The sequence below is a fragment of the Protopterus annectens genome, chromosome 1.part1, assembly GCF_019279795.1.
Source record: "Protopterus annectens isolate FY-2018-M chromosome 1.part1, PAN1.0, whole genome shotgun sequence".
Taxonomy (NCBI): Eukaryota; Metazoa; Chordata; order Ceratodontiformes; family Protopteridae; genus Protopterus; species Protopterus annectens.
The window spans coordinates 1,422,711,573-1,422,724,559 of record NC_056726.1 but is presented as its reverse complement, the minus strand read 5'-3'; the positions used below and the strand labels follow the sequence as shown (position 1 = coordinate 1,422,724,559).

Sequence of the window (12,987 nt, the reverse complement as noted above, 5' to 3'; positions counted from 1 at the left end):
GGATCCACTTCTGAATTTCAAAATACTGAAATGTCAAATTTCAGTATATCAAGACCAGAAGTACGAAACTATGAAAACACAAAACCATACAAAACTGAAACACCATACACCACTAAACAAAAGTAAAAACACAACCCACCCCAATATAAAAACAAAAACAATCTTCTTCTGGGGTCACCACAGTGGATCACCTGCCTGCTCATGATTGGCAGTGAAGTTTTACAGTGTTGAGTTGCCGGCCGAGCACCCAACCTTCCACAGAAGGCACACACACCTAGGGCCAATTTAGAGTATCCAATCCACCTACAGCATGTCTTTGGGATGTGGGTGGAAACTGGAGCAACCGGAGGAAACCCACGCAACCACAGGGAGGACATGCAGACTCCGCACAGAAGGCACCCCAGCCAAGGATTTAACCGGAGAAACTCTTGCTGCAAGGTGGCAATGCTAACCGCTGCACCACTGTGGCCGCCCATAAAAACAAAAACAATAATAAATAAAAACAAATAACATGAACATATGATTTTGCAGGGGAGCAAGCCCCCTCCCAATGTCCCTCATCCCCCTGCTACTTATATATACCAACTCCGAAGTTGCACTAACTGGAAAAAAACAACAATTTGTACCTGCCCTACACTCCCATTGTACACTATCAAATTTACACTCACTAATAACACACACATACACATGTACAAAAATCACCACTTCCAACATTAACATATACAGTCCCTCAGCAACTGAACCCAAACTAAACCTAAAACTCCACAAAAACATAAAATGTAAAACATCTGCACCCATAATCCTAAAAAAAATTAAACACCTACCTGAATCTCCATACATAACCAAACATCAGCCGCCATGTGGAAAACCCAGAACACAGTTGCCTTAGAGAGACAGCATACAATAAACTATACACCGCACCATACCTACTGCGGATATAAGAAATGAAGATTCATTAAAGTGCAGTTTTCGAAAACTGCTCTTTCGACATTCTGGTCTTGATATACTGAAATTCGAAATGTTAGTATTTTGAGATTCAAAAACGGACCCATTCATATAACATAATACACTGGAAGCAAAGACATACTCCCATTTCAGGCAATGTGCTAACAATGAGCGCTGGCTCACTGGCTCACTGGCTATGTCTGTATCCACTATAAGAACCTTCTTGCTGTGCCAAAATGAAATGAACATGCAATTCATGAATGCATGTTGACGCATAATCCATGTATAGGTTCATAGGTTCATAGGTTCATACTAGGCTATCTGCCCAAGGGCATTTATAAGCCTAGCCCATAGTTATGTGGCTTTCGCCACCCCTTTAGTTTGAATAAAAACTATGCCTATCATTTTTCTGTGCCTCTGTCAAGCAGTGACACTGAAGTAATCCCTGGGGTATATCTGCGATCTCCCATCCATTGGTCAAGATTCCTCTTGAACAAGGCCAGCGAGGTGCTCTGCCTCACATGTACCGGGATTTTGTTCCACAGCATAGGGAGTCTCTGGGTGATGAATCTGTCCCTCCAGCACGTTCTATTTATAACCGTGTCAAGGTTTAAGTCTCCCCTTGTGGTTCTGAGGATCTAGATTTTTGAGGTGAAGCATATTCATCAAATCTGGGTTTGACATGGCCTTATATGTCAGGCACAGGTCACCTCTGAGCAAGCGGTATGAGACTGAAAAAAGCTGGAGTTCTTTCAGTCGGGCAGCATAAGACATATTTTGAGACCCTTTATCCTTTTGGTGAGGAACTTTTGGGGCCTTTCAAGCTGCATCAGGTGTCTGGTCAGATACATTCGAGGGGCATTGTACTCAATCATAGGTCTAATGAGTGATGAGTACAGGGGCGATGACCTCCCTTGATCTAGATGTGAATCCCTTCATGATCAGGTGGGCGATATAGAAGGTTTTCCTAACTACTTTAGCAACATGAGTGTCAAGCGAAGACTACTGTCAACTTGGGTCCCCAGATCCCTGATGACTTTTCTGTGCTCAGTGGATTGTCACCTATATGGTAGCTAGGGGTAACCTTGTTTTTCCCGAAGGGTATGACTATGCATTTTTGGCGTTTAACTTCAGGCCATGGCTCTGGCACCAGTTATCCGTTTCTGTGAGGCCCTTCTGGAGGATATCTGTGTCAGATGTGTTTTCGACTATGGCGCCCAGTTTGCAGTCATCTGCAAACTTTGTCAGCCATAACCCTCCTGTGTTTGCTTGTACTTCAGAAAAGTAGATGCCGAACAAGAGTGGACCCAGGACTGAGCCCTGTGGGACACCACTTGTGACAGGCTTTGAGTCTGACATGGCTCCAGCAACTCTGACCCTGTGGGTTCTGTCGCTTAGCCAGTTTGCAACCCATCTTGTGATGTATGGGTTTACATTCAAGCTGATGAGTTTTTCGATGATACCTGAGTGGGGTATTGTGTGAAGGCCTTTGCCAGGTCGAGGTAGGCTGTATGGACTGCCTTTCCCTCATCAATGGCCTTGGTGACTGTCTCGAAAAAGTCAACCAAGTTTAAGAGGCAGGATCTGCCTTTGACAAAGCCAAACTGGGTTGGATCCAAAGTCTGCAAGTTCCTATGTCTTTATTTATGAGTTCCATTATGATCCTCTCCATGGCTTTGCAGATAAGGCTTGTCAAGCTAATGGGGCGGTAATTTCCAGGGTCTGTGGAGGCACCGCCCTTATGAAGTGGGACCACAGTCGCCGTCGCCACTCCTTGAGTGCGTATCCTGAGGTGAGGCTAAGATTAAACAGCTGTCCTAACTGTGGGTTTAATTCCTCGTTGAGTTCATGAAGCACACAGCCGGGGACACCATCCGGTCCCATGGATGCTGTGTTTTTGCCTTAGTGAGGGCAGTTCTCACCTGGGCGTTGGAGATGTTTGGGGGCTACAATCCTCTGGAATAGATATCTCTCCTTTTGGGGGGAGGGAGAAGTTTGCACTGAACCTGTCAGCCAGTATGTTAGCAATGTGTGTAGGTTCAGTAATTTTCACATCATTTTGAACTAATTCTGAGCATATCTGGGAGTTTCCTCCTAGGTTTCTAACATAGCTAAAGAAGGCCTTATGATTGTCTTTAGAGTCCTTGGCGATTTTTCTCTCAAAATTTGCCTTGGATGATTTTATGAGAGCTCTTAGTTTTTACTTATAATGATCAAAGGTGTCTTACCTTTCAAGGATTTTGCTCTATCTTGTAGTAGCTTCCTCCTTTTGTTGTAGAGCTTGTTTATGGCTGGGGTCCACCAGACTGGATGCTTGCCTTTGGTACAGAGAGTCTTAGTTTTGTTTGGGATTGCCTGATCCATGCAGTCCTGTAGGTGCTGGTAGAAGGCATTTGTAAGTGATTCAGCGGTTTGAGTAATGTTTACCACTGGCTCAGGGGCCTTAAAGGAGACCACACTAGTTTTTAGAAGTGTGAAATCGGCTTTGAGAAGTTTTTCACTGTGGTCTTTTTGTTTCAGGTGGGGGCGGGATGAGGACCTCCAGCGAGATTAGTTTATGATCTGATATCACCAGTGAGGGTATACTTCGGTGTTGAACATTTTGATCCCATGTTCGTGATGATGAGATCAAGTATGTTTTCACCTCTTGTGGGGATGGTGACTAGTTGTTCCATGGCATTTGAGTTTATGAACTCCAGGAATCTTTGGGTTAGAGTGTTCGGGCTTGAGTAGTGTTCCCAGTCTATATTAGGGTAGTTGAAGTCACCTAGTATGATGGTGTTTGGAGATACATTTATCCCCTCAATGTTTTCAGGAAGGCCATGTGAGGTTCCTGAGTTTGAGAGGGTGGCCTGTAACATGCTACAAATTGCAGAGCAGTCTTGCCTATGGTTAATTGCACCTGGATGGTCTCAGATGCATCGTGCGTTGCCACCAACCTTGAGGTGTGGGTGTCCTTTATGAATATGGACACCCCCTCCTTCTTGGTGTTGTCCGGATTTTGGGGCGGAGCATGATATGAGGTGAAACCTGTTAGTGCTGGGGTGCTCTCAGGATCCTTCAACCAGGTTTCTGTCACAGCACAGACATCGATGTTCTCCATATTGAGAAGGGCCTCGAGTGCGTGCATCTTGAGATTGAGACTTCTGGCATTGAGCAGCATTACCCTTAGTTTTTTCCTTTTTGGTGTTCTAGGGTGGTAGGTTTAGAATTTGAGCCTTGCCTAAAAAAGGCACTATGGGGGTGGCAAGAGCCTTTGCCAATATCCGGAAGCCCAGGGGTGACAGGTGCAAGCCGTCCCTTGCGAAGCAGCGGCTTGTCCAGCATGTCATCCCAGGCAGACAGACATTGGATCCCCTTTGAATGACACCAGAATTTAAGCCAATTATTAAAGCTGATCATCTTATCACTGTATTGTGGCATCATTCTAGGTGAAGGTAGGATACTGCTCAAGGTCAGGGTCATACCTGCCTGGGCTACATAATCAGAGAGCTCCTCGGCGTCCCTTTTCATGTAGTCCAAGGAGGTGCGTCTCAGGTCGTTGACACCAGCGTGGACAATGACTGAGTCGTACTTGTACCTGCTGTTGAGAGACCTGAGTGCTTGCGTTATGTGGCGGATTCTAGCGCCCGACAGGCAGCTTACTGTGACCTTCTCCTTACTCAGTCTGGTGGCGGGGCGTCAGTGTGTCTGACTATGGAATCACCAATGACAAGTGTGTCTGGCATTTTGTTTGGCCTTAAGGGCTGTGACTGTTTGACACTCTGACTGTGTGGTCTATGTGTTGCATGTGTTGGGTCGTGAGGTGGTAGTTGTTTGGGTGTCTGCTTTGGTGGCCTCTGCTGTTTTGGTAAATTTTTGACCAGAGCCTCCGAGTATGTCTTTGTGTGAGTATGTGTATGATTTGAAGTTGTGATGGTACCATGTGTGACTGGGTATGTATTGTGTGTGGTTGCCTTCTCCTCCTGTCTGGTCTTGCCAGTCCTATGTTGAGAGAGCTCAGCCTCCAGTTTGGCCGTATAGTTGCATCTCTCGCATGTATTTGTGTTTTGTGGGAGAAGGAGAGGATTGTCTGTGTACATGAGGCAATTGTAACATTGCCTCAATATTCCCAGGTTCACCAGTTGAGCTGGAGAGGACACTAGCAACTGATCCTCGACATACTAGAAGTAGTAGATAAAGAACTTTCAAAGGACTCCGGGAAGTGGGTTTTGGGCTGGTGGGGTACTATCTATAATAAGAGTGCTTTATCAAGGTGCAAGTACTGTAGGAGTAAGTGCTAGGCTTTACAGATAGAGAATAGTCTACTTGGGAATCAAGTAGAGATGAACTTTTCAGTTATAGGATATGCTGGTTAGATCAGCAGTACAGTTTAGCGTGTTTTATAGCAGGGGCTGAAGGGAGCTAGGAATTGGCCCAAAGCGACCAATGGACTACTAGTTTCTGGCTGAAACTTCACCAAATCGGACAAAAGGCGCTCAGTGCTTCCCACTCCCACTGGTAAGCAAAGAAACTTCCCTCCTTCCTAATAAGGCAATGGATCAGTAACAGGAACTAAAAACAAAGCCCAGGGATCAGCAACTCTGAAACTGGACTACTCTAGTTCAGTAAAGTGGGAAAACAAGAGATTTTTTGTTTTATTACAGAGATAAGGAAAAAACAGACAGTAAATGCTATAAATGCTGTAAATCGGCTAGCGCACTTTAGTGTGTAGCCTACAGAAACAATTTGCAACAATTAGTAACTTAAAGTGCAATAAACAGTGTAAAATGCAGAAATCACTTAAAGTAGCAGTAAAACAGGCGAAATGCAGTCGCTAGCTTAATAACAGTGGGAAAGCCACAAAAATACTTATATCTGGTAGAAAGTCACTCTTTTAGCTCTCTGCTGCTTGGATCACTCTGCAGGCCACCACGAGGATCTGTGCAGAGTTGGTACAAGCTGGAAAACACGTGTTTAGCGTGTTTTATAGCAGGGGCTGAAAGGAGCTAGAATTGGCCCAAACGACCAATAGACTACTAGTTTCTGGCTGAAACTTCACCAATTCGGACAAAAGGCTGCTCAGTGCTTCCCACTCCCACTGGTAAGCAAAGAAACTTCCCTCCTTCCTAATAAGGCAATGGATCAGTAACAGGAACTAAAAACAAAGCCCAGGGATCAGCAACTCTGAAACTGGACTACTCTAGTTCAGTAAGGTGGGAAAACAAGAGATTTTTTTTTTTTTTTACAGAGACAAGGAAAAAAACAGACAGTAAATGCTATAAATGCTTTTAAGTGGCTAGCACACTTGAGTGTGTTAGCCTACAGGTAAAATTAAGCAACAAATAACTTTTAAGAGTGCAAAACAGTTAATCAACACAAAACAGTTTAAATAGAATGCAGAGCTGTATAAACAGGCTAAGATGCAGTCGCTAAGCAGTAAATATTCAAAAAGCCAGAAAAAATACTTAAATCGGTTATAGCAAATACAGTTATAACAAATGCTCTGAAATATACTGTATATTTCCAATATGTTTGAGAAGGATAGTCAGAACACAAGAAGGTTCAGGCGAAGAAAAAAAAAAGTTTTGTTTTACTTTTGAAAAGGTAAAAGGAGGAACAGAAGGCCTTATCAAATGTTCTCTCTGTATTAAGAAGAATGAGCTAATGACACTAGACTGGGAGGTGTGTCACAGTAGAGGCAACTGCAAAGCCACCAAGTATAAGAGCAAGACACCAACAGGGAGGGAGGGTGGGACAAAATAGCCTAAGACAACAAGCTATGACAGTTTTTAAACAGAAAAAGATTTCTGAAGATTCTGAATAGACAAAGTGCTTTATATAAAATTATAAAAACAGTAATCTGTTAAAATAATCAAAAAATACTTATATTTTGTAGCTCAGTTGCGGTCAAACAACTTCTCCAGCCTGCACCAAAGACCAGAACAACAACTTTTTTTACAAGAACACAAAAGAACCAGCCCCCACTAGCCAAGAGATAATTACACAGAGTAAATGTTTCAGTTTATACAATAGCCTAAGACAACAAGCTATGACAGTTTTTAAACAGAAAAAGATTTCTGAAGATTCTGAATAGACAAAGTGCTTTATATATATTAAATTATAAAAACAGTAATCTGTTAAAATAATCAAAAATACTTATATTTTGTAGCTCAGTTGCGGTCAAACAACTTCTCCAGCCTGCACCAAAGACCAGAACAACAACTTTTTTACAAGAACACAAAAGAACCAGCCCCACTAGCCAAGAGATAATTACACAGAGTAAATGTTTCAGTTTATACAATAGCCTAAGACAACAAGCTATGACAGTTTTTAAACAGAAAAAGATTTCTGAAGATTCTGAATAGACAAAGTGCTTTATATATATTAAATTATAAAAACAGTAATCTGTTAAAATAATCAAAAAATACTTATATTTTGTAGCTCAGTTGCGGTCAAACAACTTCTCCAGCCTGCACCAAAGACCAGCATCATCAGCATGAGCTAAACTTTGAAATTCTTATTAAGTTACTATCCTGAATATCAAGGATTTAAATATGCCATATCAACCTGATTCTTTGCAGCCTTTACACACTTGGTGGTGTATATGTGCATACAGTAGTTAGACTGTGTACTATTGTCTATAAATGTTTTGATCAGATATCACTGCTGTCTATGAGGCTGCTGTTATCACAATTCTATTTTAATATATGTAATTATGTAGCTCATCAAATAACCCATGAACATACAAGAACACATGCCCACTTCACTTTGTGTGCTATGATAAAAAGACAAAATCCATCTGTATCTCCTGAAACCTGCTGTTGTAAGCATTCCAATGCAATGGTGTTTTGTCTTCCCTCTTTACTGGTCAATAGAGGTGACATATGGAGCGCAACAATATCATTCAGGTAGCAAGTATGGAATTGTGAAGTGCATGTTATGGGGTGATATCATTCAGGTAGCAAGTATGGAATTGTGAAGTGCATGTTATGGGGTTCTGCATAAATACTGATTTAACATGTAAGTGAGTCTTTATCTGGAAATGAGCTCCATAGGAGTGCCCAACAGGCAATGCCTGATAATCAGTTCTGAGCAGTTCTCTGACTAGCCAGTGCTATAAGCAACATTAAAGTATTCTGCACACAAGACAATGCACCAACGAATGGATCCACCAAAGATGGAACTGACGTTGAATCACGGAGACAAGTTTGGTCTCCAGGCTGCATGGTCAGTGAATGTTGACTTCATTTGGGGAATGAATGATCATATAGATTGCAGAATGCTGGATACCTTCTTTGAAACTATGTGTGTGACAGTGCATAACAGTATATGAGATATAACAAATTTATTGTTTCATTTCAAAATCCTGTAAAAAGGCTTTTGTCATCTGCTACTTAGACTAGTGTTTCTTTTACAGCCTGACTCTCTTCATCCACCTCCCATGAGCTGGCAGTGTGCCGATGGACTTAGAGGAAGAAACTGTGCTATACGTTTAACTTCATAGCTTGCATGGTATTTACGTCTAAAGTAATGATCTCTGACTGTGGATATATGTCACCTGGATTTGGTGCTAGGTGACTTTGAGGTAGTACTTGAACTAGGGAACATGCTAGCAAGTAACAGAAGTGACAGGACAATGAAGCAGTCGTGCTACTTGTCTACAAGCAGCAGATCATCATCTCCACTGATACCACTATGGCATGTCTGCAGGATTGAAGTGTATGCCAATCCACAGCTGCTCAGGGAAACAGTTGATAAGATGGATTCTCCAGACAGATTTCAGAAGATATTTCATGATCTTCTTGATGTTTGTGACACTAAAGCAAGATTGTACATCAGAGAACTGAACTGTAGACCACTGCAAAGAAAAGATGGTAAACCTCCCTAGTGTTACATAGTCCACATTTACAGCATTTACAAATGTAGAACTACCCGCTACTCTTGAATGTTGAATGTAATTATAAGGGAATGATTCTCCTGCTACAGCAGCAAGGTATGGTTGCATGCTGTTCATATTAAGTAGCTCAGCATGTCATCTGCTCACCATACTGCATCTGTGCTCCTTGCTTTATCTCACCCTTAGACTTGTACTGTTGTCTGCTTTTTTTCTGTCTTAAAATGCAAAGAACTGACACAAGCAATTTAGCACGATCTCTTCTACAGTATCGTCTGGAATTTTCTCTTACGTAGTTTTTGATATAGATAAATTCAAATGACATGGTACAGAACATGATATTATCTCACAAAGACTATTATGGTGTTATGCTGTCATACAGTTATGAAACCAGATGTGTTACATACCACTGCAGTATAAATGAAAGTCAGTCCCAACACTTATTGCAGCGCTTGCAGGGCCATACTTATACACGTCTTCAGCAATAGTTTTGTTGGAAAGGTACTCTTTGCATATAACAGGAATATGGATAGCACGATTTCTGCTATACTGGCATTTATTTTTCTGAAATAAAAGTACACATCTTTTTTATTACAGAGTCACACATTTTGAAAAATTCTCTGAGAATATAAGAACTGTTTTGCAATCTACCAATCCTACAATGTCTACAGAGATGGAAAACTTTCATTTATATAAATTCCATAGAACTACATCACTTCACCTAGTCTTCTAAGGATTTATAATCAGCCAATAAAACTGTAGAAATTGCAGAACTAGAGCAGTTTAATATGATCATATATAACATAATGTGCTAAATATTTTAATTCCACCAATTATAAACAGTAGATTTACACTAAAAATGCCAACCCAAATCAATCACTAGTAAAATTCCTCACTTGAAATGAAACTTTGTGAATAGAATTATCTTTTGAAAAACATTTGTGCCAGGGAAGTCAATGTACTCCTAACATCTTGTATTACATTTCTTCCTCTCACTAGTTGTTAAATGTATGCCATTGCTGCAGTTTCTGAGGTGCAATAAATAATGGTTCCCTTCCTACCTTCTTAGTCAGAGAGCTGTGTCTACAGTTAATTATTTTCCCTTCTCTCTGACATGTTGGCTGCTGCAGACTTTAAACCTGGGCCCAGTACTATTCACTTTATATATGTTAGTGCTTGGAGATATAATTTCAAGGAGAAAGTTAAACTATCATTATTACATTCATATTATGCAGCCGTACTGCTAATTTCCTCAAGATTCTATATATGTCTTAAAAAAACTTGTTTTATACTTGAAATGCATCCATAACTGCATGATCAATAATCGTTTGAAACACAATACCTGCAACATGGTTGTTAAGGTCATTCATGCCACCATTGATAATTATTCTGCTCCAGTTTTGACCTATGTTGTTATGTGTTGTGGTGACAAACTGGAATTCATGAATTCATAGCAAGGGTGTAGAAATTAGGATTGAAATAACAATCAGTTCAAATTAGGCACCAAGTGTCTGCAGTTGTTAAGAACTAACGTTATCATCTCTGAAATATCATCCTAAATATCTTATTTCATCAACTTATTTACCTGTGTTCATGCATGCTTATGTATCTTCATGGCTGGACATCTGTAATGCCCTATACCGGGGATAGAAGGACACTGTGCTTGACCATCTGCAAATGAATCAGAATTCTGCAGCCTGGCTACTTACTGGAAGGCTTGATACCATCATATTACTGCAGCACTGTGGATTCTGAACTCTTTGCCAATCTGGCTGTGCATCACTTACAAGTTTTCATCTTGGTGCATACTGCCCTAAAAAACTTGGGGCCCACCCTACCTTAGCAAACATTGCATCTGATATTCATACCGTATATTTTCTTCAGGCTTGTGCAGACGGAGGATTCAAGGGTACAGTTAGACATCTTGTAAGTATTCTTTTGCCTTCTAGGTTAGCTTTTCCTTTGGAACTTTTTACCTGGATTGTGGAGGTTGATTCCATCTCTTAGATTCATACCTTCATAGGCAATGACTAGGCAATCTAGTCTGCAGAGTATAACAAGCCTAGCTATTGAAATGTACTCATAATTTCCATATGGCCTCTAGGAGGGAAAATAAGATAGACCAGGAGAGAATTTGAAGCTGCTCATTCAATTATCAAGATTTACCTTGGAAGTGGCAAATGTACTGCTCTACTTTATTGTAGTGGAAGCTCGTTCCAGAGGTGAGGATACCTTATAATATGAATCTGTCATGTCAAAGAATCCTATTTATTGGTTAATTAATGTGTAGCTCCTTTAACTGGGTATTTTGGGAACCATTTGTTTTCTGAAGGAATAGAAGGCCAAAGATGGTTAGATCTTTCATGGGTCACAAAGCAAGACACAAATTCCCATGGAGGTGTCTATAAGGGGCTGAATACAGAGACAGGGCTGCTAGTCTGTTTTGATGACTGAGGTTTTTACAGTCACTGATCTTTCTAGTTACAAATATCAGAGGTATCTTCAGCTAAGTCATATGTTTAGACAAATACATGCTAAAAGATACATTATATTCAATAATGGGTCTGATGAGATGTGAGTAAGGGGGGAAATTAAATTTCTTTGGATCTAGAGGGCATGTCTTTGGAAATTAGATGATACATATAGAAGGCTTTCAGAAGTACTATGGGAACATGATGTCAAAAGATAACGAATTAAGTGCCTAGATCCCTCACAACAGTGCCTATATGGTATATGATTTTTTTGTTTGTTTTTAATTACCAAAATGAATTGTATAATATTTTTTTTACATTTAATTTCAGACAATTGCTCGACCAGTTGTTAACATGGCTTAATCTATATTGGATTGCAGGTCTGTGGAACATTGAATAACAAGACCCATTTTACAGTTATCTGAAAATGTGTTTAACCATAAGCCAAGAGTGTTGACCTGAAGATCTGAGAAATCCTGACAGCTTTAAGATATCTTTAAAATGCACCTCTTTCACCTTGGTGTTTGGTGTTCATTGCCTCAGTTGCATTCACCCTATTTTATTCATCTATCCCATTATCCATCTATCCATCCATCCATCCAGCCACCCATCCATCTATCCATCTATCCAGCCAGCCATCATTCATCCATACATCCATCTATCCATCCACAGCCTTTTTCTGACATTTTTGCATATGGGGCTGGGGTGTCACATCAGAGACAATCATCATAGCCAATGTTCATCATACTTTTTTCACATGGCATGATTAATATCTGATTGTATTTATATTCATTTTATTATACTGTTAATTATTTTGTTTTTTTTTTATTTAACTTCTGTTATAGCAATTGTTTGATATACACTTACATGACTTTGAACCTGAATTCGAACTATGGAGGATATCTTAGTAACTGCAGATATGGACATATTTATTTGTCCAGAGAAAACTGTTTTTCCTAGATTTTATTTTGAAATTGTAAAACACTGAATTTTAAAATGAAAAGAAACACTTTACCACATACAGGTGTCTTTACAGATACTTATTTAATTAGTATAACTACTGCACTCATAAAATATCCCAGCCAATGAGTGTGTCTACATAGATGTTTCCACTGTTTATTAGAAACTGACCTACAGAACAGATGATCTGATCTTCAGCAATGGATTCTTAATTTTTGTCTTGCGGGTAATTTAAAAACAGCAATACTAACAGGCCACAACATACATTTGTAGGCTGAGATGAAAAAGGCATTTTAGCCATCGCAATACACACAGAGTTTTAATTTTTATAACAGTGATTTGGGAAGTGGGAGTGGGTCAGTAATGAACAGCAAATGTTTCTCTTGGCAGCAAAACTGATATGACCAGCCAGCATACCTCTCAACCTTTTAGCACAAGAAATCTGGACAAAGCCTAAAATACTGGGGGAGACAAAGTCTCAAAAATAGGAACACAATTTAAATATTGCTCTTATAAACTTAGAATGTTGCTAAAATAACAGGATTTGTGACAGCATGCATTTTCTGAAGGATATGAATTCTGAAACTCAAATGTATGTCATTATTAAGTGACTTCAATCCTCATTGGTTTGCCAGAAAAACACAATTTCTTTGAGGAACATACAAAAAATATGAGGCAAAAATCTGGGCATTCTGCAAAAATCTGGACATCTGAGAGGTATGCAAATCAAATCTC

The 12,987-nt window shown here is 40.2% G+C and overlaps 1 protein-coding gene across 1 annotated transcript in view; it reads right to left on the bottom strand.

Annotated features, from left to right (window-relative positions):
- LOC122810805 (cathepsin L-like proteinase) overlaps window positions 1-12,987 on the bottom strand; it is a 535,051-nt gene that overhangs the window by 96,571 nt on the left and 425,493 nt on the right. Inside the window, exon 5 of the mRNA XM_044082369.1 lies at window positions 9,229-9,385. Within this exon, the coding sequence (XP_043938304.1) occupies window positions 9,229-9,385 (157 nt within the window). The remainder of the gene's footprint in view (window positions 1-9,228; window positions 9,386-12,987) is intronic.